At 36.8% G+C, this 16,332-nt stretch overlaps 1 protein-coding gene across 1 annotated transcript; it reads right to left on the bottom strand.

Annotated features, from left to right (window-relative positions):
* Positions 1 to 649: 649 nt before the first annotated feature.
* On the bottom strand, positions 650 to 16,072 carry map4k3b (mitogen-activated protein kinase kinase kinase kinase 3b). Its single transcript, XM_059520296.1, has 33 exons — positions 15,815 to 16,072; positions 13,325 to 13,382; positions 12,980 to 13,070; positions 11,631 to 11,695; positions 11,474 to 11,529; positions 11,331 to 11,378; positions 11,018 to 11,060; positions 10,873 to 10,945; positions 10,636 to 10,767; positions 10,376 to 10,438; positions 9,342 to 9,423; positions 9,127 to 9,243; positions 8,670 to 8,748; positions 8,497 to 8,555; positions 8,372 to 8,412; positions 7,456 to 7,494; positions 7,211 to 7,264; positions 6,326 to 6,380; positions 5,967 to 6,240; positions 4,903 to 4,973; positions 4,649 to 4,690; positions 4,376 to 4,460; positions 4,182 to 4,261; positions 3,849 to 3,909; positions 3,623 to 3,740; positions 3,100 to 3,158; positions 2,845 to 2,948; positions 2,586 to 2,757; positions 2,421 to 2,489; positions 1,784 to 1,876; positions 1,629 to 1,699; positions 1,343 to 1,398; positions 650 to 1,265 (listed from the first exon to the last, which is right to left on the bottom strand). Exons 1-33 carry the CDS (start codon positions 15,908 to 15,910, stop codon positions 1,178 to 1,180), a joined length of 2,694 nt encoding a protein of 897 aa, XP_059376279.1. The 5' UTR covers positions 15,911 to 16,072; the 3' UTR covers positions 650 to 1,177.
* Between the last annotated feature and the right edge of the window lie 260 nt (positions 16,073 to 16,332).

The raw sequence follows: 16,332 nt of genomic DNA, 5'->3' as shown, positions 1-16,332 counted from the left end.
TTCGTTCACTGCAGGATTTTTTTTTCTGTTCACAGGAAACATGTTTTTGTATTTCTCTCCACTGCTTTTTCATTGTTTTGTGTGTAAACATATGCTAGATTGACTTTCGACCTTTACTCTTGCACCTCTCGTAGTGTCTTGCAAATGACATTCGGTTGTGTCATGACATGTGGTTCTCAAGTTAAAAGAAGGTTGATTTTTGTTGATTTCGTAAGTGTCTCTGGACTTTTTTTTTTTTTTTCGACTGCCCTTGGTCGCACATTTTTTAAATACAAAAATCCATTCTGTTTGAATGGCCTATTAGCTCATTAACACTCATAATTTACAAAACAACAGAAAAACCTGTGCCGCTAATAAGGAAACATAAAACTTACTGAAGCCTTAAAGTGCAGTTACATGAACAGATATTTAGCAAATTTCTCATTTGGGTGAAAGATTTTCGCACAAAGATTTCACATCGGAGTAAAATTAGTCACATTAATTTGCTGCCCTGACCAACAGAAAATTGCCTGGTTTGAAAGTGACATTGAAATGACAATGGACTTTTTTTTACCCGCAAAATTTCATAGAAATTTTACTAATACGACATCACCAAAAGCAGACGCCAAAAGAGAGAAATGTAGAGAAAGAGAAGCAGAAGAGTTTGTTAAGACTTACAGTTGGTTCACACAGAGCGTGCTTTTGCGTTAAATTCTACTAAATGTTTTTCTATGTAAACAAATTCTTGTGTTCTTCTATTTTTAAATGCGAGAATGCGTTCCGTGTGAACTGTTATTAGCATGACAGAGAGGAGCCGTTTACAAGGCAGTACTGAAAGCTACAAAGCTAACAAGATGGTAAAACACCTGCATATCATGCCTGATATAAAAAGCCATGATATTTTGTACTAGACTGCTGTGTTTTCACATTAGTTATCTCAGTCGCACAGAACTGATGGTTGTTTATCAAGGTCTCTGACACTGAAATGCATTTATATTAATTTCACGCAGTTTGGCAGTACCAAAAAATTACGTTGAACCTGTACGATACCAAAAGATATAATGTATTGACTTGATTTGCTGTTTTTTGTTTGTAGTGTTTTGTTCAGTAGCTTCATAAATGAACATGAGGCGTTTAAGTCTCAGGAGCATGTACTTCGTAGCATGCATTATGTAGTGTGTGTTAAGGCAGTGTGTTGTCAGTAGCTGTTCTCGTGGCCCGCGAGGATGTACAGATTACTTTGAGCTGTAGGGTCTTCTGTCGGTTTGCTTTCCAACACCACCACTCTGAGAAAGAGAGAAAAATGTTTGTAAGAACAGTGCTGACCCATGGAGGTACAATGTGTGTTCTGGCGAGCTCTCACCTATCCGCACCCAGCAGCCTGTAGATCCGCGAGTTATCAGAGATCTCCTGAGTAATCTAAAGCAGAGAACATCAGTTGTTGACAATGGACCTTAACCTTGTTCTCCCCACAAAATATGGCTAATGTTACTAAACTTTAAAGCTATGTTACGGGCTATGAATGTATAATCTAGATCAGTGGTACTTCACGTTGGAAGCATTAACCAATCAAAATTCAAGCTATTTTGATCACCTGTTTCCTAAAGCAAAGCTAGTTGAATTTAGAAAACCGAAGGCACACCACACACCTCACTGTTTTTAAAGCTTCTTCCCTGCATTCCATGCTTCCAGAACGCCAAAACACTGTCCTGCAGACATACTGGAAAGAGAGAAAAACGCATTGTTATTATTTAAAGCGCACAATGAAATCCCCACCTCAGGCTTGTATTAATTCAGTTCTTACCTATTGCCTCAATCTGGAAGTTAAAGGTGAGTTCAGTTGACAGCTTTCTGTTGGATTTTAACCTGCCCTGTAAATTCACCAACTTTATACACCCTGCAAAATACAGAAAGAAATTATGAGCAATGGCTTCCTAGAGCTGGAACTGCTGGATAAAGAAAATGCAAGAGCCTGTGCAGATGCTTGAACATGAATCTGCGCTGCAGGTAAAAACAAACACCGACAGAAAAAGATTCTGTGTGAATTCCGAAACCATTACAGCTTTATCAGGAGACAGGTTAATGTACACGTGATTTATCATATTGTAGCTGAAAATAGCTATAACTGTGGTTTTGTAAAATGGCAAAAAGAATATTAAGTGGATTTCATTTGTATTGTATGCATTATTTATTGCTTATCCTAATAACAATTCATTTATATCATTTAACCTTTCTGTAATATGTATTTATGTACATTATCTATATTTAGAAGAATAGATTATACTATTATAATGATTATAACCAATTGTTCTAAATAATATAGATAAGTGAATATTATTATTTAAACTGTTCTAAAAATTGTATATTAGCAGAGTATTATATTAAATAGAAACATAATCATATTGTTATAGGATTTATTATATTAAAAAGAAATGACTTACGATCTAGACACACGAGGACGGTATCTCTCTCCAGCTGAGTCACATGAATGACACACGTTTGAGGTGTTTCTGGAAAAACACAACACAACAAAAGTTCCTACAGGTCCCAAGAGCAACACTCTTTTTGGAAATCCAAACCAAGCCAAATTTTGAACTGATACTGACCGGGCTCTGTGAACGCTGGGTTGGCGGCATTGGGATCAACTGTGCCAAATGTGACCACCTGATCAGGATGGCTTCCTTTACTGACTGCCACACACACCAGTGGATAATGCTGCTCAGGAACTACCAACATCTCAAAGACTTCTAATGGACACGGCAGGGTGAGGTCTATGCTCTGGACACACACAAAAACACAGGATTGTCGTCTTGTGCATGGATGCACTTTGTGTTTCTCAGTGTGATTTCTCATTCTCTCACTTACCTTTATCAGCATGAAGCGCTGCATGGCTTCCACCCATTCAAACAGCATTGCGCTGGACTGGAAAGCTCCACATAAGTACTTATGACCGGTGTATGGGTTTCGCACTATACATACACATACAGAGGCATGTTTCATTTTTGACTGCATTTATAATAAATACAATGTATTATTTCATGTGCAAATCCTAAAAACTATGCAGCTTTCTGATCATACAATTTGGTAGGCATTACAACACAAAAGTGCATTTGTACTGACCTACACAACATTTCTGACAACCCCTCGTATCTGGTATTTTATTGGATACAGTAAACTTCCTGAAAAAAAGGCATTAACATGACAAAATGCAAATGATATGATTTAATAGGATTTACAGTAAAAAAACTGTCTTAAGTGTCAATCTGAAAGCTGGATAAATATGCTTTCCATTAATGTATGGTTTATTAGGATTGGTCAATATTTGGCAAAAAAAATGTAAATACTGAGAAAACTTTGAAGTTGTCTTTGAATTCTTAGCAATGCATATTCCTAATCAAAAATTACGTTCTGATATATTTACAGTGGGAAATGTACAAAATATCTTCATGGAACATGATCTATACTTAATATCCTAATGATTTTTGGCATAAAAGAAAAAAAATGTTTTTGCTATTGCTAAAAATATACCCCAGCGACTTAAGACTCCTTTTGTGGTCCAGGGTTACATATATATTTGAAAATACAAATGACAATGGACTAAACAGCTACACAGAAATGTAGATAAGATTAGTCTGAATCATACCGTGGGATGATTTTGTCTGGGAGTTTGTGTGTTGGTATGGCAACAGGTAACTTCTGCATTTGTCGAGCTTGCTCAAAAAGCATCGTCAGGTTGTAAGAGTACAGCTGAGATGCTTTACCTGTGGAAAACACCCATTTATGCACATAGATTGCATTATGGGAAAGCTAAAAGATTAAAATGTACTTCAAATGCATGGTAAATCTTTTCCTTCTTGGTTTTCTCTCACCTGATATTGAAAGCAGCCAGTTGTTCATTACATACACCCATGTACACCTCCGTGGAACCAGCTGTATGTGATAAAAGATAAATCCATTTCAAATGATGGTTCATTCGATTAATTTTCTTTCAGAGCAAATACATAATTATTGATTGCATATATAAAATCAATTTATAATTTTTATTATCCATTATGCCATTTTTCCATATTTATTGCATTTTGAAATACAAATTTAAAATGCTAAAAATATGATATGATTTTTCATATCTATATTGCCTGCTTAAATTATTCTTAATTTTGAACCTCAATGCCAAAAAGAAACCATAATAAAAAGGCCCTGACCTGTTCCATTGAGCTCTCATGGATTTCATTCAAATTGAGGGTGTAAATTCCTTCCTCTGCACCAAAAATCAGATACTGATCTGAAAAAGAGGCATAAGGTAAGGTCATAAAGCTAAAAACATAATTATTATAATTATGTTATTCAGGAGCATGTGATTTGCGAATGCATGAGCTCTACATGAATAGTTTCTTACCTCTGGTGTTTGGGTTTATCCAGGAACAGGCACAGTGAATCTTTAGCGGACAGCCGTTAAACACTTTAGAGAAACAAGCTCCCATCTACAAAGCAGAAACTAAGATCAACATTGTGGCAGCAGAGCTGAGTTTGAACGGTCTAAATTTAGTTGTTATGACATTTGTGTTAATCCAGGTGTGCTAATACATCTTTCAATGTTTGTGTGTATGAAAGAGAAAAAAAAAAGGAAAAATTGTGAAAGATGGAGAGTTAAAAAAAAAAAACAACTCACGTGTACTTTAGGGGTCGGTGGAAGGCCATTACTGAATGGAAACTACAAAAAGACAAACCGATCAACGCTGTAATCAAACTATTTTTGTTTTCCCATTTCATCTGGGAATAGTAATCACAGGGCAATAATTGTTAAGTCAGTTTACTCAGACAAAATATTTTCTACAAATGTTTGCACAACATGTTTTATATATATATATATAAAAGAGAGAGAGAGAGAGAGAGAGAGAGAGCGAAAGTGAGCATTAACCATACCTTTAGATTAGGTGAAGGAAGGGAGGCAAGTTTTTCTTTCTCTCCATTCTCCTGGACAGAAACTCCATTACCTGCATATAAACACTCACAATATATTATCTGTCCTTTGAAAACTGAAACCACAAAAACAAAAGACACACCTATGCAAATTAGGTTCTTTATATGCGTCTATTTAAAAAAAACACACACAAAAAAACATGCTATTTGCTTGATTATGTTTGCACTAATACTACTCGAAGAAAGCAAGAAGTACATAGAATTTGTCAGCTGTTTTTGAGGAAATATAGTAACTAATTCAGGTGTCTAGAAGTTGCAAGACTTCAGATTCGTTTGCTAATAAAACAGTATGCACATGTACATGATAATAAATAAAATTGATGATAATAAATATCATTTTGCAATTACTACCCCACTCAGAGCTGGTTGGCTGGTCTTTCAGCATGGTCACAGATGGTTTTGACAACTTTTTAGCCTGGGAGACCAGCTAAAACCAGATCAACATCAGCTTGGCCAAGCCGGTAGACCAGGCCATCTAAAACCAGCTACCTCCAGCTTTAACCAATCTAGCCAATGAGCTTAAGCATTTTTTTGTAGTTTTTTCGGTAGTGCAAGCAGAATAACAGACTTTTGTACAGCTAAAATAACTGGAAGTGAATAAAAACCATAAGCCTTGCAAACTTTAATTAAAAATGTCCATGTCCGTTCTTAAGCTAAAAATAAAATGGATTTTCCCATGTACATCAGACACAGGTAGTCTGCATCCTAAATAACTAGGCAATGAAAATTACTTGTGCTGTACAAAGTGTATTCTGCGCTACATTTTGGGGCACGATCGTTACCTTATTTGCATAAAATATTACGTGTATTAGGTTGTCAAATAACACAATCTTACTACTATATCACACTGACTCATCTACGAATCTCTCAACTAACACACAGCTATCTGTGTTGGGTAACTGAACAAATGGCAATATTATTTTAAAAGCACAAGGAACAGAGGAAGACTGGCAGGGCTGTCTACCAATCACAGAAGAGCACGCTCAAGTTGGCGGTGCTTAGCTTACTTTGTTCTTCCTGTTGTTCATCATGAAGCCATTCCCAGAACCTATAAATCCCATCATCCCCTGCTGGCTCTGTCTGACCATGCTCAGATCGTTTGTTACCTAAACTACTACGCCGGCGTGGAGGCAGGCGAGGAGGTGGTGGTCTCGGGGGCACACAGGAAGCAGGCCGAACAGGAGGGGTGGAGCTTGCAGAAGCTGGGGAACGTTTAATGGTCCCTTCTCCAGTATTGTCCTCTGAGGTGCTACTGTTCTGACCGGGAGACAGAAGCTTCGGCTAGGAAGTGATAGAGGGAAAAAGACAGATGTGAGTGTGAGTTACACATTATGTTTTGCATAAGAAAAGTGTGTGTAAGTTTTACCTTGGGTGGCAGAGGAGGTGGCACTCTAGGCCTCATGGTTGAAGTGGAGTTACTGCTGTAGATGCAAACACACAAAAATCATTGTAATGATTTATATTACTGCTAATCATGATGTGGTAACACAAAACCAGGATGCAAGGACCAACAGCACAGTTACTTTGAAAGGTGGAAACATATAAAGGGATACAATCAGATGAAGAAAGAGACCTCATATGCAATGGCAAAAACAGTAAAGAAAGTAAGAAAGAAAGGTCATGTGGACACAAGACACACAAACTGAGTGTTAAATATGCCTACATACACAAAATCAAGCTAATCTAGAGCAAAGCCTGAGAATATGTTAAACTTCTTAGAGTCTGTAGTTCCAGGAAACACAATTTGCAATTGTCCTATGTTTGGACTTTGAGCTTCAAAGCTTCAAAGCTTTAATCTGACTGAAAATGAAAGTGTTACTATATATATTGTGCTCGTCACCAGGTTATTAAACAAACCAAAACAATTGTCGGATCAAATTACCACAACATACACATAATGTTTACACTGGAATTGATTGGCTCATTGTCAAGTTGCTGTAGAGAAAACTTTATTGCCTAGCCTTCGCGCCAAAGCACACTTTAGAGAAGATGTTGTTGCGAGGGTGATGGGAGGTTAAAGTTTTCCAATAAAGATTACGAGGGCACATGTATTCAAAAATAATGATGTGCATTTCAATAACGATCATGCATTTGTGCACCAGCAAGCAACTACAAACCAGACACACTACAAAACAAAGCGAGCGCATCGTTCAGTCTCACATCTGGTTGACACTAACAGACAGGGAGTCACGGATGATCACAGGTGTCTTTGAATGATACACATCTCACATCACATATTCCTCTCACTTACTGCAAATCATCACCTTCATCCTCCTCCTCATCCTCTAAATGTGTCACATGACCCCTGAGAGAGATGAAGAGGGTGAGGCTAAGAAGGTAGAGGGGCCAAAGAATACAGAGAACACACACACACACACACACACACTAAGCAGTAAGAGCTTCTCAGTGCCAAGCAGAGGAGATGAGACTGACTGAAGAAGCGATTAGATTGCATAGAGGTTTGGCTGACCAATCAGACAGTAGGAGGGGCTGTACCTTTGACTGAGCTCCTCAGCAACAGATTTTAATAGACTCCTACAAAAATAATGAATAAAAGACAGAACAGAACTTGTTTTACACATATATACAAAATACACAAACATATTTGTTATGACAATAAAATATTAATCAAACTACGGTATATATATATATATATATATATATATATATATATATATATATATATATATATATATATATATATATATATATATACATACACACCTTTTTCTTTTTTGTGAAAAGTGGGTTCATCCCATAGGCGTAATGGTTTTTATACTGTACAAACTGAATATTCTATTGCCCTACACCTAACCCTAACCCTCACAGGAAACTTTGTGCATTTTTACTTTCTCAAAAAAACTAATTCTGTATGGTTTATAAGTTTTGAAAAATGGGGACATGGGTTATTCCTCATAAGTCACCCTCTCCTTGTAATACCTGTGTCATACCCATGTCATTATACAGAGTTGTGTCCTGATATGTCACAAAAACAAGAGCACACACACGTTAATGTGGGTGATTAATTTTTCCAGTTTAACAACATTAAAAATATTTAACACAATTAAACCAGGGGCGAAGCTATGGTGGTTCAACCCACTCATAACTGCTGCCTCTTTTTTTTCTTGAAAAGAATTGCATTTATTTAGACGCAGAATGTCTTTACGACCACATCGAAGAGAAGACTTTTCAAACGCGTACTTCACCTCACCTCTGCACCAGGTGCTAGGAGTCAAACGAGCACGGAAATGGTACAGGTGACGAGGAGCTTCAGTAGAATTTGTTATTTTAAACTAGGAATGGATTCAGACAGATGACTAATGACCTATTCATATATCATCTAAATTGTTGATTAATGAGGTCAAGGCTTTTCCTTATTTTGATAAACTTGCAAGTAAAGAATAACACTTACTTGTTATTTCCCAGAAGGCTTTGGGGCTCTAATGGTAGATCCTACATGAATCATAAAGGCAGTCACACACGTCATCCAAACAAACACACTAAATAGCAATAAATAAATGGCATAATGTCACAAACCATCTCATGATGCGGTTCGGTTTCTTTTCTCAAAGGCGGGTCGAACTTCACCTTATCAACTAGGAGAGGGACACACACAGATTTCAGATTTCTCTCTGTGCTTTTAAGTAGGCTGAGAATTCTTGTGCTTATTTCGGTTCAGTGAGTCAAAGGCTAATTGAGACATGACTTACAGTTAATCTCAGACAGAGTCTTTCCATCTCGTGAGCTCCTGCTAGTTGAGCGGATCCGATGCGGAACAGACACGGGAGACTGCAAACACAGAGACCACAAGTAAAGTTTTTAAACTTGAAAGCAAAAAAGGCTTAGCAACATACAGTACATACATTTTCTGAATATCTGTTACAAGTTCCTAATCTTCCCTCAAGACACCACTGCAAGCCACTGCCATTATGTGTTAAAACTGATAAACTCTCATGCATTCACATACACACACAATCACAAATGCACACTGCAGCATTGGTAACCGGACACACTTGTACCTGGCAGCTGGCAGAGCCAACTGTCTGCCCTCACCTAGGATCTACATCTAAAGAAACAACCAATTAGAGATCAGTGCTTCAGTGTAAAGCCCTAACATGGTTTCCCACTGGATAAAAGGTAAAGAAAGAGTCAGATATATGACATCACCTCTGGGTCAATGTCATCCTCCTCTGCATCACTGTGGGTGCTGTGGTCAGGGTTGTTGGCTTTGTCCAGTAGTTCAATGGCAAGAGTCCGGCTAAGCGGTTGGGTAACGAATGGGTGCTGCAAAAAGAGAGAAGCAATGCAATGAAAAATTACTGAATGATGGTGGATAACTGGAGCCAATCATAAATGTTCTCTAAAGGGAGGGTGGATCTTACCTGCAGTAATCTGTCAGCCGTTGGTCTCTTCTTGGGGTTTTTGGTCAAAGCCATTTTCACAAAGTGGTGGAAATTATTTGTCCTTCATGAGCCAAAACAAAACAGAAGAGCGTGTTTGTCAATCATAAAGTGATATTCTTGGAAATATTCTTTACCACAAAAAAAAATAATAATAATATAAATAAAATAAAAAATAATTAAAATATATATATTATAAATATATTTTTTTTCATTGCATTTATAATAACAAGCCTCACAATTGAAATTGGGAGGTTTTGAAGTGTGAAGTTAAAAATGTGATCAATTATGTGAATGAATAAAAACCTCTTTATATTTTAAACTATTAATCATAGTTGGGAATACTTTTGTAGGTGAATGCACTTCCTGTTATGAGTTTTATTTATAATTTTATTTTATTTATATTTATATATTTATTACATTTTCCCACAGATTCTATCAATAGAGCTTAAGCTGCATTGAACCCATCCCACTCCTTTAATATACACATCCATTGTGTATATTAAAGTTTAGGGTCAGTAAAAAAAAAATTTTTTTTTTTTTTTTTAAGAAACAAATACTTTTATTTAGCAAGGAGGCACTACACTAATTACTAACAAAGACATTTATAATGTCAATAAAGATTTCAAATGATGTTGCACCTTCTATTCACGAACAAATCCTGAAACAAATGCACCACTTACAGCAACTGTTTTCAGCATTAATAATGATAAGAAATGTTTCTTGAACACCAAATCAGCATATTAGAATAATTTCTGAAGAATCATGTGACACTAAAGACTGGAGTAATGGCTGCTGGAACTTAATCTTTGCCATCAGAGGAATAAATAATATTTTAAAATATATTAACCTTTTAATAACGTTGCACAGTATTACTTTATTTACTGTATGTTTGAATAAATAACTGTACCCTCGGTATGTAAGAGACCTTTTTAAAAACCATCCACAACAATCTTACCTTCCCCACACTTTGGAATAAACCATACTTTAAATGATATACATTTACAAATACTTACCACTTTACTTTGTCTTTCAGCTTAGGTGGTTGGAAACTGCTCTTGGTCATTAGGAAAAGTGCTCTGAGAAGGGCAAACACAGCAGAATGGACAAAAAGAACAATTGTTGAAAAGCAGGAGAAAGCGAGAGTGTAAACATACTGACGGTGTCCTGTGTGATATGTATTATTTACTAAACTAATTCATTTACATGTGCTGCACCAAACTACTCATGATCCAGCATAGTGACATTTAGTCAATACAAGACACAGGACACACACCTCATGGGGTGCAAGTCGAACATTGGCGGCTCTAGCTCTGCCAGCTCAATAGCTGTGATGCCCACGGCCCAGATATCACACAGCTGATTGTATCCACCTTTCCGTTCAACTGCTGCCACCTCAGGTGCCATCCTGCAGAGAAAGACATAATGAGAAAGAAATTCATACAGCCCAGTGACTAGAATCAAACTATTAAAACGATCCTTCCACACAAAAGGCAAAGGAGGACTGACATACCAATATGGAGTTCCAATGAAGGACTTTCTTTTTGCTAAAGTGGCTGATATCTGCGCTGAAACGCCAAAATCAGCTGAAGAGAGACAAACAGCAGGTGTGAGAGTGGAATTCTTATTAAATGCAAGCTCACAAAGTCTTTTCTTACCTAGCTTAACGTAGCCGTTGTCAGTCAACAGTATATTTGCACCCTATAAAGCAAGAGAAGAGCCACAGTGAGCAACTGTGAAAGATAACAACAAATTACAGCAGCTTTGAAACAATCCTGGTCTCAAGAATAGCATTTTCCAAAAAAAAAATAATCTTAATCTATGTCAGACTTCAGAGGAAAAAAAACAACAATAAAAAAAACCTTTTGCATAATATCTGTCAAGTGGGACATGAGTGCTAATTATGTCAACACTGTTTGGAATGGCCTCCTTTAAGTGAGATTTAATTGTGTTTTGACGTCCAGTCTGTACCTTTATATCTCGGTGGATCTTGCCTTTGTTATGGAGATAGTAAACACCCTGAAATGAACACCAAAACCCATTTTACCACTTGAATCAATTTAAACGGTCACATACCAGTATTTTTAAACATTAGTAAATCTGTATGTATATACCTGCAGGGTTTCCCGGCATACATAAGCAATTTGGGATTCCGCCAACGGCCCAGTAACTGTTAGAGATAGATATACAAGTATATGAGAGATACTGCTGAACAGCTCAACATGATAAATGCATTATAAACTCCGGTTTTTGGTGACAGTAGTTAGTTACCATGGTAAATATCCTGGAGTGAGCCTCCACCGCAGTATTCCATGCTGATCCATAATTTATCTCTCCTGAAAGAGGGATGTTAAGACATCTATTATCAAGTCTTGTCATGCCAACTCTGGCCACAACCGCATAAAAGCGGTGCTTGTATTAATTGGGTTGTGGCGTGTACTTCAACAGTTAGGAAGAAATATCAACAAAGATGAAGAAAGAGAAATCAAATATTCAAAAGCTTAGGGGTCAGTATGGGCTCCATTTATTTAATTGAAAATACAGCAAAAAAGTAATTGTGTGAACTAATATTACAATTTAAAATTACTGTTTTCTATTATTCCATTTTATATTTTAAAATGTCATTTATTTCTGTGAAGGCAAAGGTGAATTTTCAGCAGCCATTACTCTTGTCCTCAGTCGCATGATGCTTCAGAAATAATTTGAATATTTAATATTTAAGTTAATTTTTTGTTGTTGTTGTTGTTGTTGTTGTTATCAATGTTGAAAACAGTTATTGTTTAATACTTCAGTGTAAATATATTTTAGGATTCTTTAATGAATATAAAGATCAAAAGCACAGCAATTATGTTGAAAAAGAAATCTTTTAAATCTTCAACTTGCCGTCTGACTGCTATATTTGGGATTCCTGAAACCTCACTTGCACTTAACCCTACACAAAAGGACATCATAGCTTTCACATTCTTGCTAGCAAGATGCTTATTATTTTTACATTGGAAGTCTGTTAAATATCCTTCTATCTCCTGTTGGCTCAGAGACATCATGTTTTTTTTTAAAACTTGAGAAAATTAAATACACGTTGAGAGGATGTAGAGTCAACATTTTCCATAAATGGCAACCCTTTATTTCCCATTTCACTAATTTAGTGGTACTACCCAATTGAATGTGTGCCTGTTATTGTTGTACTGTTTGTATTGCATAAATAGCCATTAATATGTGTGTTGGTCGTGGTGAGCTGAGTCTGGGAGGGGGTGGGGGGTTGTTCATTGTTTAATACACGGTTCTTTGTGATATCATTTAATTATTTTCTCCCACTTTCTTATCAGTGTTTTTATTTTATTCTTTATTTTTTATGTGTATATGCATCTGTGTACATATGCATTTATGTTTAAAAGACAAAGGAGGGGGGAAAGAGGAAAAGGGATAAATTGTATTTGTGAATGTAAATAGTGTTTTTTTTCTTTTTTTCTTCTCTCAATAAAAAAAAAGACATAGAAATCTTTTGTAAGATTACAAAATCTTCACTGCGACTAAAAAACAACTGCTGAAATGTAAAACCAAAAGCTTGTACTACATTATAAAATGTATAAAACATATTTAAAAAACCTGCATGTGTGTACCTGAGGTAACTGCCGAAATATGCAACAATGTTTGAGTGTTTACAATCTTTCATCATAATAATCTCCTGCTGCACCACGTCAAAGTCCTCTCCTGCAAAAATCAATTGACAAAAAAAAATTCAATAAAGAAATATGTCAAGTGCAAATAGACCCAAACATGGAAACTGTGATTCTGCACTAAAAAGAGTGTGAACATGCTGCCTTTATTTAAAATGCATGTACAGTGAGACCATTACAATGCATCAACACACCACAGTTGTAATATTTAACTATTCAGGTACAGATTGACAGTGATAGGGCACTATCTAGAGGTAGTGTGTGTGCGGCAGCATTAGGATGGCTCACCTGGCTCTAGTTTGATGACTTTGATAGCAGCCAGTTCTCCAGTGTTGACATTACGAGCCTGGAAATGGAAAGAGTTGTGAGTACATAAGCACAAAAGTTGTGCAATAACATGATTATACTTGTTATATAGATCTGACTCACAATAAAGATGGATCTGTTCCAGTGAATCAGTAAAGCTAAGAGATATCAAACAGGTTTCCAAAAGCACAGACAGTCTCACCCTAAATGAACACCACTAGTTGATTAATATTGACCGCAAAAACAAAAAGCAATGTTGAAAGCAATGTTGTTGTTTAGACTTTTTGGAAAAATAAACCCACGTGACATATATACATATGTCTATGCACATTTAGCTGGTAATTAGAGAAAGTATTTTAACTACTGGTTGACCAGTGTGGACTAATGCTTCAAATATCTACTAATCCAGTGGCTGACATACCAAATGAAATGTAAAGACAGCAAATGAGATTGTTTAAATGAAAAGAGCACTTATTTTTAGAAAATGTTGACTGCCTCAAAGAACATAGAACAGAAATAGTTCAATATACAATGATATGTCTGTCACAGACTAGTAGAAAGATAAGAAAGATGCCCAAACATATTTCCAGATTAAACCACCTGATCGACATATATCTATTCAATTTAATTAAAAAAAAATTATAAGTTTGTTATATGCAAATACATGCACTACTATTGAAAACTTTGTCAGATCAAAGATCATAAAGATTTTCTTTTTATCCATTAAAGATATGAATACTTTTATTCACCAAGTATGCATAGAATTAATGAAATGTGACTTATAAAATGTTACAAACACTTTTTATTTCAAATAAATGCTTTTCTTTCTAATTTTCCACTTTTCTTTCACAGTTTCCAAGAAATAAAGACATAAATAAATATCATGCAGCACAAATTTGGTGCTCAAGAAAGAAATGTATATTAAGCATCAAATCAGCATATTAAAATGATTTGTGAAGGATCATGTGACACTGAAGACTAGAGTAAATGTTGCTGAAAATGCAGCTTTCTAGAATATTCTAGAAACACACTCACACATACACACACGTGCACACACTATTTTGCATGTTCTCTCACAAGTTAAAGCACAAACACACTCACAAAGGCTTCATCTATAAGACCGAACTGAGAGACATCTGTCTGCCAAACAGAAGTGAGGATGATGTCATCAGAGACACAAAAGAGAAAGAGAGAGATTTCCAACACTTTATCTCAGTTTTATATGGAATTCCATTCAGCATTCCAAGTAATACAGAACAGGAGCAGCTGGTGAAATGTGTGCATTGATGTTCACAGCGCTGTGATGGCTGTCAAAAGTAGGACAAGGAGAACATCAAATAAATTTCACATGCACGCACACGCACACACACACACTCACACAGTGCCTCTCTGATCGCAGTGAGGCATTTCACTGTCCTGTAATAAATAAGCTCAGGGTTGTTTCTACTTTATTAAAATAGCTAAGTGATCAATCTAATCAGGAGGACTGTAAGCAATCAAAATTATATTGCAAGAATCAACCAGATTTCATAACTGACTACTACAGAGGTAAACCTGGGCATACGCTGCCAGGGAATTTGTGAAACCACATCATATTTTCACACCGTTGGGTAGAGCTGAGGCCCAACTTCAGGTCTACTCTCAGTAGAGTTGGCAGAAAAACATTTTGCTTGTTGGTTTAGTTATTAAGGTCCTACATTTCAGACAGGTCAAGACGAACCCATTCAATTCTCCACCTACATCAAGGCTCTGATTGAGTGAACGTGTGTGAATTACATGGCATTCACCCAACACACACTCTCACCCACGCAACACTCCACTAAAACCCCAGGAAGAGGGAACAATTACGAACAAACAGGATGGACATAGCTGTGGGCAAACACGCTCACACAGACACACTTGCAGCTTAAAGTTCAGCCACTTCCTGTCACCAAAGGAAGTAGGACACATTTAATATTTCTTAAGATCATGATTGCAACCTTCCTCCCCCTTAGATACTAAACACCTTGCAACAGCCCTCAGTAGTGACCGTCTGCCAGTGCACAAGCTCTCTAAGACATATTGGTCTATTCTTGCCTTTGTTTATGTCTCATAAAGAGATGCAGGACTTTGAGTGTGACATCCCTGCAGCACTGGCTCTCTCTGGTGAAATAGAACTGCTAGGCCCCGTGCATTATGAAAACAAAGATCTGTACACCCTTTCAGGATATTACACCATATCCGAGTGGCAAACTCGCAGCAAAACACAGACACACTCGGGTTTAGAATAAATATACATCTGTTGTCTCCCGCAATTTACTGGTTACATCGTTCAGTTAAGTGGCTGTGTCTTAATCCCTAGTGAGATGTCTACCTAGACAGCATTTTTGGACACCATATGCGCATTCTGACCTTTCGAAAAGCGTATATGATGCCCAAAAATGCAGTCTAGGTAGGTAGCCTAATAGGTTCTGAGACCCAGTTGATGTTTACCTTGTACACATCCCCATAGGTTCCGCTCCCGATCCTCTGAATCAGCTCAAAATCCTCCTGAGGGTTTCTGCGCGACAGATCCAGGCTTAAATTCATTGTGCGAGTCACCGTTTGAGCCCTCCGGTTTATTTACTTGTCCCCGATGTCAAAAACGGGAGGGGAGTGATGATCGCAGAGACATACAGTAACGGAGGGATATGACGGTCCAGTCCCACAGAACTACAACAACATGGCCTCCTGTGCGCACGCGCAATGCGACTACCTGACAACAACAAACACGCTGAGGACTCGAGGATGGAGAAATTACGCATTATAAAACAGAAACAGCTTGAAAACGTAAACCACGCTAAAAATGTGTCGATTTAATTTGAATAGACTGCAAAAAAAATGTAACAAGCTTTCTTTTCAGGCAAAACATTTAAAACAAAACATAACAGTTTGAATTATAATGAAATAGATTTAGCCCATACTGTAGTATAAAATTTGGACGAAAGGTGAGTCCAGACTTGTCAAGGTCA

Source organism: Carassius carassius, chromosome 32 (assembly GCF_963082965.1).
Source record: "Carassius carassius chromosome 32, fCarCar2.1, whole genome shotgun sequence".
Classification (NCBI taxonomy): domain Eukaryota; kingdom Metazoa; phylum Chordata; class Actinopteri; order Cypriniformes; family Cyprinidae; genus Carassius; species Carassius carassius.
The sequence above is the reverse complement of the archived record's forward strand: the minus strand, read 5'-3'. Positions and strand labels throughout refer to the sequence as shown.